General features: G+C 37.5%; 2 protein-coding genes across 2 annotated transcripts in view; one reads left to right on the top strand and one right to left on the bottom strand.

Annotated features, from left to right (window-relative positions):
* LOC115627212 overlaps positions 1-14,574 on the top strand; it is a 29,203-nt gene that overhangs the window by 6,505 nt on the left and 8,124 nt on the right. The window contains exon 2 of the mRNA XM_030522832.1: positions 10,707-10,925. Within this exon, the coding sequence (XP_030378692.1) occupies positions 10,707-10,925 (219 nt within the window). The remainder of the gene's footprint in view (positions 1-10,706; positions 10,926-14,574) is intronic.
* LOC115627214 (ubiquitin thioesterase otubain-like) lies at positions 3,125-4,137 on the bottom strand. The gene has a single exon (XM_030522834.1). The coding sequence runs from the start codon at positions 3,997-3,999 to the stop codon at positions 3,226-3,228; it is 774 nt and encodes a 257-aa protein (XP_030378694.1). The 5' UTR covers positions 4,000-4,137; the 3' UTR covers positions 3,125-3,225.

The raw sequence follows: 14,574 nt of genomic DNA, 5'->3' as shown, positions 1-14,574 counted from the left end.
TTTGGCAGAAGTTTCATCGCAGCTTAAGTTACTTATTTACATACATATTTATTGAGTGACACCCTAATATTTATTTACGTAATGTATTGGGAATGTTTTTCATCTTATCCGCAGTTGTTTAGTGTATAGAATGATAATTTTAATGAGTTTGATGAGCCCTGGGGATTCCAGATTAACGAACGTACCCGTCGCAACCAATGACAAGCCGTAAGACGCTGCAGCCATTTCCCGAATCGCGACTCCAGTTTGTCATAATAGTCGAGGCGTTGCCCTTTTGTCACCCTCGCTCTGTAGGACCTCAATATGATTGAACCCCTACGTAGGAAGTGGCAGACATTGCTGCACTTTGCCGAACTCCACCTGCGAGTCCAGTTTTCAAGCCACAGTTCACCTGTTGCCGGGCGCCGAGATAAGAAGGCAAATGTCAATGAGGCAAGCAGATGGTAGTAGTTGAATTCTCTTTAGGGGCATTGGAATGTCTGCTGCACAGATCAAATATAGCAGTACAATGGGCTGATATTATTTGCTGATGAAATATCAAAACATAAATTACTTCTAGCTTGTTTTTTTTCCACTCTTAATCATAGTTTACTGTTGTGATCGCATATCTATAATTATTTGCATTGTCTGTTCTATTTGTTGCTTTGAATATCATAGACATGTATGTATGTATGTAGGTATGTATGTGTGTATTGTGTGTCTGTCTGTACGTCTGTATATAAGACTTGATTTTATTGCTTCATTCAATGTCTTTTTTTTATTCCATAAGCAACAGGTTCATATTCCTACATAAAGTTAAAAAAAAACAAACAATCGTAGTGGTTGGCAGCAACAACAACAACAACAACAAAATGTTGCTGCCATTTGCTAAATGCCACACGACAGCAGTTGCCGCCGTCGCACCAATAACAACAACAACAACAGAGCATTTGGCACATTCGCTTGGCATGCACCAATAATAATCATTGTTGTTGTTGTTGCTATTGTGATTTTTTAGTTCGTGCTTTACTTGTTGCCTTGTTGTTGCTGGCTGTTGTAGTTGTTGTTGATATTCTTTTAAGTCGCTCAGTTGTTGTTGCTGTTGTTGTTACTCTTGAGCATAATTGGCATTATTGAGCGCAAACGCAAAAAATTGAGCGTCAATTGAGAGCGACCTTTGGCTGTGGCTGTGGCTGCGGCTGCGGCTGTGACCGGGCCACTGTAAATGTTAAATGAGAATTAAATGTTAAGTGGCACCCCACCGCCCTCTGTAACTTTCTCTGCTGTTAAGAATTTGCGCTTCTACATAAATGTTAACAGCGGGACAGGTTGTTTGCCAAGTTCGTTGTTTAAGTCTTTTGTTTATTCTGTGACTTCTTTTTAGTTGAGTTGAGAAATATCATTGAAATAAATTAAAGGGAAACAAGGCAAATTAAGTAGACAACAAAATACTGGAAATATAAAGTTGAAAATCTTTTCATTCTGATACCGACGTCAGCGTCAGCGTCAACGTCAAGATCGACGACGGGCTGCGCTGCTTTCATGCCAATGTTTGCTTACCTAAAGCGTTAGCAAAGAGCTTCAAAGAAAGTAGCACAAATCATTGGCTGTTTGTTTCTGCGTGTTGCCTGCTGTGGCTTCTACTCTTATTGTTGTTGTTGTTGTGGCGACTGGGTCGCAGAAGCGCAAAGTATTTTTATGATTTTATGATTTTTTTTTATAAACAGCAACAGCAGCCGCACAACCATTCATGAATGTCTTTTAAATTGGATTTCCTTTCGATTGTCTGTATATAAGAGTCTGTTTCTGTATGCGTGTGTGTGTGTGTGCGTTTGTCCGTGCCCTTTACTTTCCAATTCGCAATGCTTTATTATGCGCCCATTGCCTATTACCTTTCTTTCTTTTTTATTTTCTTCATTTTTTTTCTCTCATTTTCGTTTTGTTTCGCTTGCCACGCTCGCCCAGCTTTTACGCAAATTAACAACAGTTTGTATGCTTATCTATGCATACTTGTATGTATGTATGTGTGCGTGTGTCCGTGCGTGCAATTTGTTTAGCCTTGAACTGCGCCAACGCCAACGTCAACGTCGACGTCGACGGCAGCTGCGCTGCTCTGCTCTGCGCAGCTTGTGCGTGGGTTGGTCACACGCTTAATTTATAGCTGTTGTTATTACTATTGTTGCCATTACTGTTGTTGTTGTTGTTGTTACTTTTTGACAACTATTTTTGGTGAATTTCCTGCTGCAGTTCACAAGCAAACATGTATTTTGAGATAAAGTTGTCCAGCTATATATGAGGTTTTGTGTTTTTGGTTTTTTTCTTTCAGCAAATTTCGTCGGAAATTTCAAGAGCGGAAATTAATATTAACAATTAGTTTAATAAAAAACCCCATTTTCCCACATTTATGCAGCTGTGCATTGTTATGCAAACATAACTCAAAGATGATACAATTCGACCCCTTTTGGGTAAATGAGGCTAAGCGTCGTTTTCTTCTCTTCAATTTCTTCTTCGAATTTTTTTACGTTTATGAGGCTGTTTTATTTAATTGATAACGAAAACACTTTCATCTTTTTTATGTTCAAGTAAAATATACAGCTTCTAAAATCTATTTAAATTATTTTAATATTTAAAAGCAATGGAAGTTATAGGGAAGTACTATTTGAAAACTGTAAACAGAGTTGGAAAAGTTACATACAGTTTTAAAGACTCCAAATCATTGTGAAATGTTTAAAGTAATTTTTAACACAACGAAATGTTTCTACTCTTTGCTTTAAAGTCATTCATTTTTTGGCTTAAGCTTAGAAAGCTTGCATCTTATATTTTTAGTACTGCCTTATCATTACTAAACAAACGCATATAAGAAACTTGAAAAAGTTTAAAGCTTAGGTCAGAAGGTATGCCTTACTTGGAGAAACTATCGCGGTCGGTGGCTCTCGAAAATCATATGGAAATAAATACCATTATTTCGCATTACGCATAAACAATAACTACAATTATTTTCTCTCTTTCTTTCTCTTTCCCCTACAAACCCTGGCCGCAATTTTATCTCAATTTTAGGTCGAGTTTCCGCAAAATTAGCCTTTCAGTTATTCAAAACAATGAAAAATAAATAGAGAAGATAGATTCATTCACAACATCTGAAAACTTAAACAATGTTTAACATTTTATTTTTGAATTTGAGTGCGAAAATCGCTGAAAAGCTTGAGGTACTGGCAATTTCGGGATATAGGCGGGAAAAATCCGAGCTCATTTCGGGTACAGGATATCGTAATGACCCGGCTTATAAATGAGATAGACCATCGGGTCTAAGCCTTCGGGGAAATCGTGGGTGTTGGCTGTGCTGCTGCCACCTCTGTCCAAATATTCGACGCGTACTCCGACGCGTAGAGCCTTGCACAAAGCAATGATGTGGATGTGGTCCGACTCTTTGTACATGGGTTCCACCTCCTGATGGCAGAACTCCTCGATTGTGTAGTTGCCCTCGATGAAATTTTGATAGAACTCGGCGTCCTCCTGCAGTTTTCCCGAGACGATAAGCCGTAGATAGACCACCACATAGTCCGAGTAGCCCTGTTCGTTCATTATTCTGTGCAGTTCGCTCTGCAGCTGTCCCGGTTCCTTTTCACCCGGCGAGGTGGGATTCAGACGCGTAATAACATCCATAAACGTTTCATGGAAGTCCTCCAATGTGAATCTCTGAAAACCCAGCTCGGCCAGCCTGTCCTTCGACGATTCGGCCAGTTTTCGGAACTCATGATAAGCGGCCTGATTTGTAATCAAATACTCGAGATAGGAGTACGCGAATGCTCGGAAAAAGCAGTTGCCGTCGGGACGAGTGCGTCGAATGTATTTATATTTCTTCAGCAGCCCCTCGATTTTTGCGATGAAGACCTCATCGCCCATATATTCGGTTTTCAAGCATATCAAGGCCTGCCTCTCACTTACCAACGGCGTCGAGTCGCAAACCTCTCTGGCTATGTTCTGCTGCTGTTTCAGGAATTCCTCATACTTCGAGTCCATGGTATCAGTATCGGTGTATAGTTTGTTTTGTGAAAAATCTGTACTAAATTTTTATATGTATGTATGTGGGATGCTGTTGTAGTTATCACAATTTTTTATTTTTTTATTTTTTTTTTATATTCTACATTGAGGATGCGAAAGTAATGTCTATGTACATTTGTTTTCGAAAACATTTGAAAAATGTGTAACAATTTAGAAAAGAAAAAATATTATCCAATTTTGGAAAACATTCAATACAGTGGCGTGAAAAAAATATGCAACCATTGAGTGTTGATCTGCCAAAAAAAGTTATTAGCAAAGCAAATGAATCCAAATTTTTTCTGTTAGTTCTCTCAATATATCTTAACAAATCCATGTACAAAACAAAACATAATCATGTAATGTATGAACTAAATTTTGCTCCTTTTAAAAATTTCTAACAGTGCTTATCAGAATTCAAAGACATTTTTTTTCTGTACTTTGTCCAAAGACTCTTATTTTTATCTACGCTTTTAATTCTATTTGGCATACTTTTGATTCGATTTTCTATAATTTCCTTTGGAATTGCGTTCCATTCTTGCTGAATTCACTGCCACAAATCCTGTTGGTTTGCTGGAACCGATTTGTGGATTCCCAATCCTCCCGCTGTATATAAAAAAGTTTAAAGTACTTTTCCATTCTGAAATCATTCTAGTAGCTGGAATAAGACATAGAACTAGAAAGCCTATTAATTAGAGTTGAGGGAAGAGTTCATGGGAAATTGGAGCACAACTGCGTGACTATATTGTGGTTGCTTTGCTGAAACGAGTAATGAAATCGTAAGAATGCCTATGATTCCCAATGCTCCCATTTAATGTGGTCGTCAGCTCACGTACATGCGTATATTTTGTTTCTCCAACTATTTAGAAGAAGCTGAATGGCATTTTAATAAGCGGGTGTCTGGAGAACTTTCTACTTCATTTGAATGCAAAACAAAAGCCAACTCACACACACACACACACACACACTCAGAAATCTGATGGAACTAAAAAGGCAGAAGGCGCAGACAACGTCGAGGCCGAATGAATTGATGAGCGCGCATTTTGATTTGCAATATTTTATGTCAAAGCAACAGCTGCGTAGGTGGGACACACGTTAAACAGACAAACACATACACATACATATATATACATACTTGTATATATATTAGTTACACGTTTACATGAGTCAGCAGCCAGCAACACACCCTAAGCAACAACAACACTATTTTACAGAGAATACAACCAAATAAATAAAGTCAACCCAGTTTTTGGCGCACTGCACTTTACTTGTAAGACGCTTGAAAAAACTAAAATGGAAAATCGCATTGATGCCACAGTCACGTCTAGAGACGTCTATACAAGTAGACCCTAGTTTAAAGTGCTGCACACTCAGCAAAAAAAATCACTGTTCTAAATCTTAATGGTAGACCACAAAGTGAAAAGCCTACTCAGTAGTTGCCTGATTCCAACACAAGTGGGGAGTCAGCTTAGTATTAGATCGTATAAGTAGAAGCACGCTATATACGTGTATATCGAACTGGAGTCTAGCTTGGCGTCTTAGATCGCCTCAGTTCGTATAGTATAGTATAGTAGTGATACGTCTTTATCATAAACAGTGAAAAATGAATAAACATTTATAATTGAACTAAAAATAATTATATAGTGGAACTAAATCGTCTTAATCGGCCGCTGTGAATTGGGGAATAGCTGGCAAAACAAATTCCCTCACCGATTCGTAATTTCTATAGGCTTTTATTCATTTATTTAAAAAGAACTCCTATGCGACGTAAAATCTACATATGAGCAGGCCTTTTAATACTTTAGTTTTTTCTTGAAGTTTAAGTTCTCTATTGTATTAATTTTGAAATAAATAAATAAATTAAATAAACTAAGTCCAGATCCATGAAGCCAGCGGCATAAGTAGTTGCAGAGTAGTGTGTTGGGAAAACGTTACACGCCGGCCACACATATACTCTAGATGCGTAATGGGCATTTTTTTCAAAGGTGCGGGAATTATTTGCGATTCTATATACATACTCGTACATATGTACGCTTCTATAGATCATTGGACCAGCTCCTGAAAGCGTTGTTTTTCTTATTTTTATTGTTGTTTATATTTTTTAATTTGAATTGAATTTTGTTAAAATTTAAGACATTTTTGATTAGACAGAAAGATAATGGTGGGGCCAAAAGCGTTTTTTTTTGCCAGCATTTGACTGCAGGCCTGGGGGGAAATACTCATCATTTGTTTGGGAAACTCGGTGGTTTTCCATTAGGTGTCGAGGCAAAACTATTCAGCATTAGCACGTCAATAGAGGCGTTAATGTAATTGCAGGGTGGGTGACAAACAGAATAATGATATTTAATATTGCGCGGGCTAATCAACTAATTGTAGCTCAAGAATATTTCATATTGATGTTAAAACATATGTTATTATAGTAGTAAACAGCTCTTAAAGTTTAATAATTTACGAATAATTGAAGCATATTACGATATAGTTGTTGGCAATAAAATTAGCATTACAATAAAGTTGAATACAATACATTCTTTTGATGCCTTCGGGCAACCATTCCTAGACGATCTCACAGATACCACAAAACTGAGGATCGTAAAGTAAAATAAACCAATAAATAAATATTAACTAAGTTCATTGACAACTCAGGGTCGTCGAAGGCGGATCAATAAAGCCAAAGACGATTTAATTGGCCTGCTTCTCCTAAATGTATTTAACCTACTTAGTTATCTAAGCTATATATTTACTATGTCGTGCCTTATGGCTACGATTTGTTGAAGCCGTCAATTGAAATATATTTAATAATGTTTCCTTCAGCTAATTGCTGAATTAGATTAATTAAATTAATTAGATTGGCTATACATTTCAATGGTAAATACATACTTACATATTTCACACAATGTCTTTGGTATTTTAAAAAATTCCTTCTGTTCATTATAAGTGCCTCTACTTGTATGTAAATTGTCTGTTCTATGCTTGCTTTATGGTTGACTCTATTATTTAATTACTTGTTCTAAGTTTATTTCACTTTTTTTAAGCATTTCAGTGGTTTTTGTATGTTATTTATGAATAGGTCTAGTTACCCTTTAATATCTACTTTATTTGTCTTTCCATTTTATTGAATAATCGACTCGAAGTGAGTCGGTTCTCTTTTTGTTTATATTCGGGCTAAGAATTATACGAATACCATAAATCCATTCACCTCTCCTTTTAGTCCCGCTAAAGACAATTTGATATTTCTCGTAAAATTTAAAAAATAAATGACAGCATCTATTACAGCTTTTCTATACAAGTAAATCTTTTAATGTAATATCAGCTTCAGATATCTCTATCTATGTTTCGTTAGTTTAGGCTCAATAATACTTTTAATCTATATATACTTGTAAATGAATAGAATTACATTTCTGTATGATAAATATAAACACAAATACTTTATAGGTAATTTGTAAAAATAAATTAAAAATTTGTTTAGATTTAATTAACTTGTGAAGAGTCTAACCGCTGGATTGTGCAAGAGATCTTCTCTTAAGCATCTATTTGTATAGTCAAGTGATGTTTACATCGAGATGCTGGCGACCGTACAATGTTTTGAAAATATTGCGTGACACATATATATCTCATTCGCCGGGAATACTGGACACAAGTTTCCAAATAGGAATGGAAATTCGAAAAATACAGCTAAAATACATGCCGCGTCTGCTTTTCATTTCTAATATCTTCCATATATTCTTGAGTTGAAATACTAACAATAAGGAATGCGCGTCATCCAAGGAGGTGGATTTAAGAAAAAAATCTATAATAAAAGGTGTAAGCTTTTTATTTTTTTGCCAAGTGTAGAATTAGGTTTGCCGTCCACATCAGAAAAGTTAAAAATCTAGTCACCACGCATTTTGTCAATGCCACGCCTTTTCAGTCCGAAAGTCTCTAAACCTAATGCCCATGTGTGCCTTTTTTTCGCTTGGCATGCAAAGCAATTCGTCGAAATTGTGCGCGCCAGAAACGTTGTAGAGGATGGAAAAAGATAGAGAGCCCCCTCCGCACAGAAAAGGGTCAAGTGGGGCGAGCAACGATTCTGATCTGTCGCGGCCGCTACTTTCCCTGGAACGCCAATTGGGTTTGCTATTGTATTTGTTGTATTTGTTGTATTTGTTGTTGCTGTTGCCGCTGAGGGTGAACAAGCGTTGTGTTATTAATTCGTCACGTTTGACTGACGAAGCTGATTGGCGTGCAACATCAGTGGTGGTTGGTTCGTTGGTTGTTTGGTTGTTTGGTTGGTGGCGGCATCGTTGACTGCTGCCGCTTGTCTGCTTAAAGGGAAATTAGTGAAAAGCTGTCACAGCTGCCGCTGTGGTTGCTGCCGCACGTGGTTGCCGCAACTGTTGCTGCTGCTGCTGCCGCTTCTAATGCCTCTCTTTATTATTTTTTTCTCACAATTGCAACTTTCGTTCGTTCGTTCGTTCATTCGTTTGTTCGCTCGTGGCTCGTTCATGCTGGCATGGGGGTCAGGCAGGCAGGCTGGCAGACAGGCATCCAAGCATCCAAACACTTAGGCAGCCATCCAATGAGCCATTCAGCCTGCCCGTCAGCTGCAACAGCGCCTGCGCCAGCCCCAGCGCCAGCAAGCCCGTGAAAGTGCAGTCACAGTTCAAAAGACTGAGGAGACGAACTCGTTTGCTGGCAAAACCACAGTGGTTGGCATTCAAATGAAACCAATTCCAAATTAAACCGAGAACTTCTGAAACATTTTCTATTTACGAATATAGAGCGCAGTTTCTTGAGACATGCGGGAATTAAAGCACTCTTTTTATTATTATTTTGATTTAAAAGTAATTAGAAAAGAAACGCACATTTCTAACAAGTGTCTCGTTCCTATTTATAGTTTTTAAATTATTAAGGTGACCCCTTTAATAATTTCGTAGGGCTACGATTTAATATCATATCTTAAGATCAAAGATAAAATAAAAAAAAACTGAGTTTATAGAAACTATTTATTTTGTGCACGTGTATATCGAAGTGTATTCGATCTAAGTCAATTGAACGATGCCGGAAAACAACCACAACTCAGGCGAGAGCGGCTTCTTTTTTCGTGCATTGTTCACAGAACGGTCGTCTTACGATCCAGAAAATGTATTTCATCAACATTTTCCTTAAGACCTCGGAAGATTGCGCCATAATCCATTTAATTCGAAATATTTCGACTTTGCAAATTATTACAAATCAGCCTTAGCTTTTCATTTAATATTCGTTTGAGCTCGACTCACTGTGCAGCGCACAATGACAAGTGTCATTGGTTTTTGGCATACCGAATAAGAAGAAGACGAAGAAGCGCCTACCTGGCGCATTTTGTTTGCATTGTGTGTGCAATTCATTTTATTTGCCAGCGTGATTATTGTTTTTTTTTCTCATTTCTCGCCATTGTCGCTGCTGTAGCTGCAGCGAAAGCGAATTTTTCGTGCAGCAGCAACAACAACGACAACAACAACCACAATAACGATAACAACAGCGACTGCAACTCACATTGTTTACGTCGCGGCCAAAAAAAAAAATGGAAAATGGAAAACAAATTGAAAAAGCAAAAAAATATCAAAGCCAAGGTAAAGCATCTGCCAATATAGCGTCGGCATCGGCGTCGGCGTCGGCGACGATAGCGAAATGAAAGTGTTTGTCAGCAAACACGTTTTGCGGAGGGGTGGGAGGGGTTGGACAGCAACAGGAGCTGAAAGATTGCGGCAAACATGTTTTAAAAACGTCCCATGTGTGTGAATTTCTGTTTTTTTTTTTTTTTTTTTAGTTTTAATGCATTTTCCTAATTAGATACATATGTACATGCACGAGTTTGTGCAAGAAAAGCGAAAACGACATTGCATGTTGTCCGTTGATGGCAAAAATATTGATAGCAACAACAGCAACAATGACAACAGCAGCAGGCAGCAACAACAATAACAAACAATGCAAAGTAAAAGTTGACGGACTTACGAGATAATAAGAATCGAAAATAAAAGTAACACACACACACACACATTTACACACATATGCATGTGTGTGTGTGTGAAGTGTATTTAAAAAGCATGCATGAAAAATACATAAATTGTGTCACAACAACAGCAACAGCAACGAAGAATCGTGCAGGTCGTCACCAACGCCACCATAAATGCCGCAGCACACACAAACAAAACGAAAAATAAATTCACAAAAAAAATGTATAAATAATAAGACGCTGTCGCAAAGGAAACAACACGGCAACTTTCTTTTGCTGCGACGCAGGCGTCGACGCTGAGACTGACGTCGACTTCACATGAATATGCATGGGGGCTGTTTGACTCTGTTAAGCTCTCTGTTGACAACACGCTGCCACTGTTATTGAATGTTGCTTCCCATGTTTTTTTTTTGAGTGCTTTTTTTTTGTTTCATTTCTTTAGCTGCGCTAAACTAGAGCAGCTTAGTCATCGGCAAAGAGTCGGCAAAATTGTTGGTGTTGTTGTTGTTGTTGTTGTTTTTGGTTAGGCTGTGGTCATTGGACGCTACTGGTTTTCTGGTCATATTGCCACCTAATGTCAAACAATTAGCACCTGTTGGCCGCTCATGTTGTCTTTATTACCATGTTTGTAAAGATGTGCCAGTTCTGAGTGCACGATTTTTGTTTTCTACTATTCCTTACATACTCATATGTTTCCATCATTTTGTTTGGCTTACAGATTAAAAAATCTCGCGATGTTGACAAAAGCACAATCATGGCCAATAGCAACAACAGCAACAGTACAGCCGATAACAAAAAGAGCAATAACAGTTGCAGCAATCGCAACAGCAACAGTAACAGCAGCTGCAAAGAGCACAAGCACAACAGTGGCGGCAACAGCAACAGCAACAATAACATTAACAGCAGTATGCAAGCAAATGGCAAAAACAATTGGAAGGTAAGTAAATACTAATTACATACTGTACTAAAATGTTGTGGTCAGACAAGCAAATGGTTTGCTGTTATTTTATTTGTATTTCAATGCAAGAGGGCTTGCAAGAATTGATTGACTTTTAAACATAGATGGTGTTCACCAGCTCTGTTAAGTTGATTGATGATCATTACAGCACACACACAAGCCAGTGGGCATCCCATTTGTTCATAGTGAGAAAAGATGCTGTAAGCATAAAACAAGATTTAATGGAACGAAAAATAAAGTTAAGCGTGGAAGAAATAGAAAGTACCAATGAAAGTCCCTTATACTTAGTTATAAAAATCGATGAGATGAACTCATTCAGAAGACGTTCTGAAGACAGTTTTGTCTTGCCTCCGTTTGTCATTCCTGCCATTATCTTATAGAAGCATTATTTAAAAATTACTTACAGTCTAACAATTCTGTAAGTTCTGTCAAACTTGTCGCGTATTATCGCCAAATATCCAGGCCGATTCGCAACATAATAGAAAAAAACAATATTTGTTCTGCTTGTTAGAAATCGAATGGAAAAAACATAGAGGTTTTTTCGTACTCTTGCGAGAATTGCGTATTTTTGCAGAAGCCATTGAATCTATTTTTATTAGTATTTATTTGATTAACTATCACGGAATGAAATAAACGGCAAACAAGTCACATCGATAAAATAGCCAATTATGAATATTTTTGTGGTATTTACTTGCGGTTTTCTCTGTTGCAGTTTTTGTTTTTATGGATTTTTTTGTGGCAGCATTTTTGTGGAAGTATTAGTACTTTGATTGGGCTAGTGAATATCAGTAGAGTTTTCTGCTACAGTCGATTGATTTGAAATGTTTTACTTTACTTTACATGCCTGAAAGCAACTTCATTACATGCTATAGTTATACTGGACACAAAATCGTCGAATAGACTTGCTTCAATAAAGCAATAATTCTATATTAAAACATAATTTTACTTTGCTGAACATGCCTGATTGTAGCTTAAATATATTATTATATATTTTTCTGCTACATCCAGCTGCTTTGGGATGATCTAGTTTCCTTCACAATCGGACATTGAAGATTAAATGAATTAATCGTGTGCAAAGCTATGGACAGACTAGGTACAAATTCATGAATGGGAATTCTATATTTAAACAAACAAACAAACATAATTTTCTGCTAAAATCAGCTGCTTTGGGATGCTCTACTCTGCTTCACAATTAGATGCTGTAGCGTAATTGAATGAGTGATTAATGCAAGTTCGTCAAATGTCACAATTATGCCGGGACTCCTAAAGTACTTATCATGAGTAGGAATTCTATATTTAAAAAATCATAGTGTTCTGCTACAACAAGCTGTTTTGGAAGTTAGCTTTCAGAGCCCACTTGTAAAATAATACAAATGAGTTGTTTGCATGTCTGACCGCGAGATTAATTGAATGTGTGTAAGCGATGCTTCGAAAGCATTTGCAATTAGATATGCTTATGCGGTAATTAAGGAAGCAAAAACCGATTGCGTGCCTGTGTGCGTGTGTGTGTGTGTTTGTGTGTGTGTGAGGTAATAAAATGTAATGAAGTAGCAAATTTTTGCACGTGCTTTTTGCAACGCACCAACGCACAACACACGTCGTACGCCGTACGCCACACGTACATTTGATACCGTTATGCGGCCGACTGACTCTTTGACTCCTCTCTGCCGTGAGTGACTGACTGAGCGTGTGCGTGCGTGCGTGCGTGAGGAGTGAATGCGTTGATTTGCTGGCCGGTAAAAGTTGCTGCAACAATTGCAACATGCAAATGGCGTTAATAGGTTTTTACAAAGCTCGTCAGCTCTGAGCGACACGGCCAATAAAACGTCGTCCACGTCTCATCTTCGTCGGCGTCATCTACGTTGATATTGTTGTTGTTGTTGATTATGAAATGAGGAAACCATTTGAGCTTACTATAGTTTTTAATTACATTTGCTGTGTTTGCTGCATGTAGATACATATGTATGTGTGTTTGTTGTTGTTGGGCATTTTGCTTCTACATTTCTTTAATTGTTGTTGTTATGTTACTTCTTGGTAGCATCACGCTTGCAGCATGTTGAAGAAAAGTGGGTCGCACGCTGGATAGCGACCTGTTTATACACATAAATATATGTGTGTATGGATGGATACCCGCCAGCTGCCAGTTTATTTCAATTTAGTTTACTTAAGCGGTCGGCGCGCGCGCGCAGGTTTTGCTTTAATTAATTTTCTAAAATGTGTGTTTATGTGGCGGCTGTATGTGTGTGCGTGTGTGTGTGCGTTCTGTTTTGTGGCTTTCGCGTGCTATTTCGCTCATTGAAATGCTCTACGGTTGCAACATAAAACCAACCACATACGAATACATACATATGTAACAATATTGGGGGTATTCCTGATTTCATGGTGATTGCGCTTTTTTAGCTATTCCCTACAAAATCTGGAATAATGTGATAATAATAATAATATTTATAGATCGAGTTGATGGCGTTATTCAAGTTAAATTATTTCTATTTAGGCTCTTCAGCTGAGAAGGCATCTATGCTTGTCGATTTATTAAGAAAATAAATTTATATTTTTCAAATTGAATTTTGTTGTTAAAAAGACATTTTTTAAAATGAGAAAACTAAAATTGAATTTAATTAAACTGATAACTATTTTCTGTACTATAAAACAGTATTTTGCAAAGCTCGTTTAATTACACTGCATAATTTGTTTGCAGAATTTCTTTGCACTTTATCCTTTCTTGTGAGGGCACTGTAGGTTAATATATGTATGTACATAGAAATGTAATTATGTTTGTGTAGGTGCAGTACATACCAGTTTTTAGAGTTCCTAAAGTAACCTTCAATGAACAGCTGTTCAACAAAATCAAGTCGTCGAGCCTTTGGTTTATGTATGTTTCTACTTTATTTTAAGCCACTTCCAAGATGCCGTTACATTAGCGTGTCCTCCTACCCAAATATTTTTCACTTTATGGGTAGCACTGTACTCGTACTTCGTAGCGTTGCCATTCTTGTAGATCCTTTTCGCGCCTGTGCAGTGCTGCCACACTGTCGCCACAAAAACTATTCAACCAGCTGCATTACACAACGTACGTAAATTTTTGATTAACGTTGGAGCCGTTAATTGACTTCAAATACTTTAACTTTTGTAAAGTTTCTGACAAATATTGCGAAGTTAGGTGCAAGGCACTTAACGACTAAATTTGGGTTTGTCCACATTGCAGTTGCCTGCATCGTTAATTATTAAAATTTAAAACAAATTGCTTGCTGCACACACATTGTAACGTAATTAATTCAACATTTTCGTTATGGGCCAAAAAGAAAAGAAAATAAATTTTAAGTGCTTCCTCAAGCTTATGCATTAACTTTTTTTTTGGATATATTTTTTTATGTTGCATCTGCAACTTTATGCGGTGGTCGTGTTACATGCAAACAGTTCGCGTTAATTTTTCTACATTGTTGCTGTTGTTTATGTATTTGTTGTTGTTCGTGTGGCATTTGCATGTGGCGCGGCGAAACTATGTAAAATTTAAAATTTCCAACATTTCAAGTGCATTGGCTGGCCAGAGCCGCTGCCGCAGCCACAGCCACAGTCACAGCTAATAAGTTGCTGCGTTGTTCCAACGGCTGATTTAACGGCATGATTT

Source organism: Scaptodrosophila lebanonensis, unplaced genomic scaffold (assembly GCF_003285725.1).
Source record: "Scaptodrosophila lebanonensis strain 11010-0011.00,11010-0021.00 unplaced genomic scaffold, SlebRS2 tig00000092-arrow-pilon, whole genome shotgun sequence".
NCBI classification, from domain to species: domain Eukaryota; kingdom Metazoa; phylum Arthropoda; class Insecta; order Diptera; family Drosophilidae; genus Scaptodrosophila; species Scaptodrosophila lebanonensis.
The sequence above is the reverse complement of the archived record's forward strand: the minus strand, read 5'-3'. Positions and strand labels throughout refer to the sequence as shown.

Excerpts from the sequence above, each read along its gene's own strand:
- LOC115627214 (XM_030522834.1), bottom strand. The coding sequence starts at position 3,999 with ATGGACTCGAAGTATGAGGAATTCCTGAAACAGCAGCAGAACATAGCC.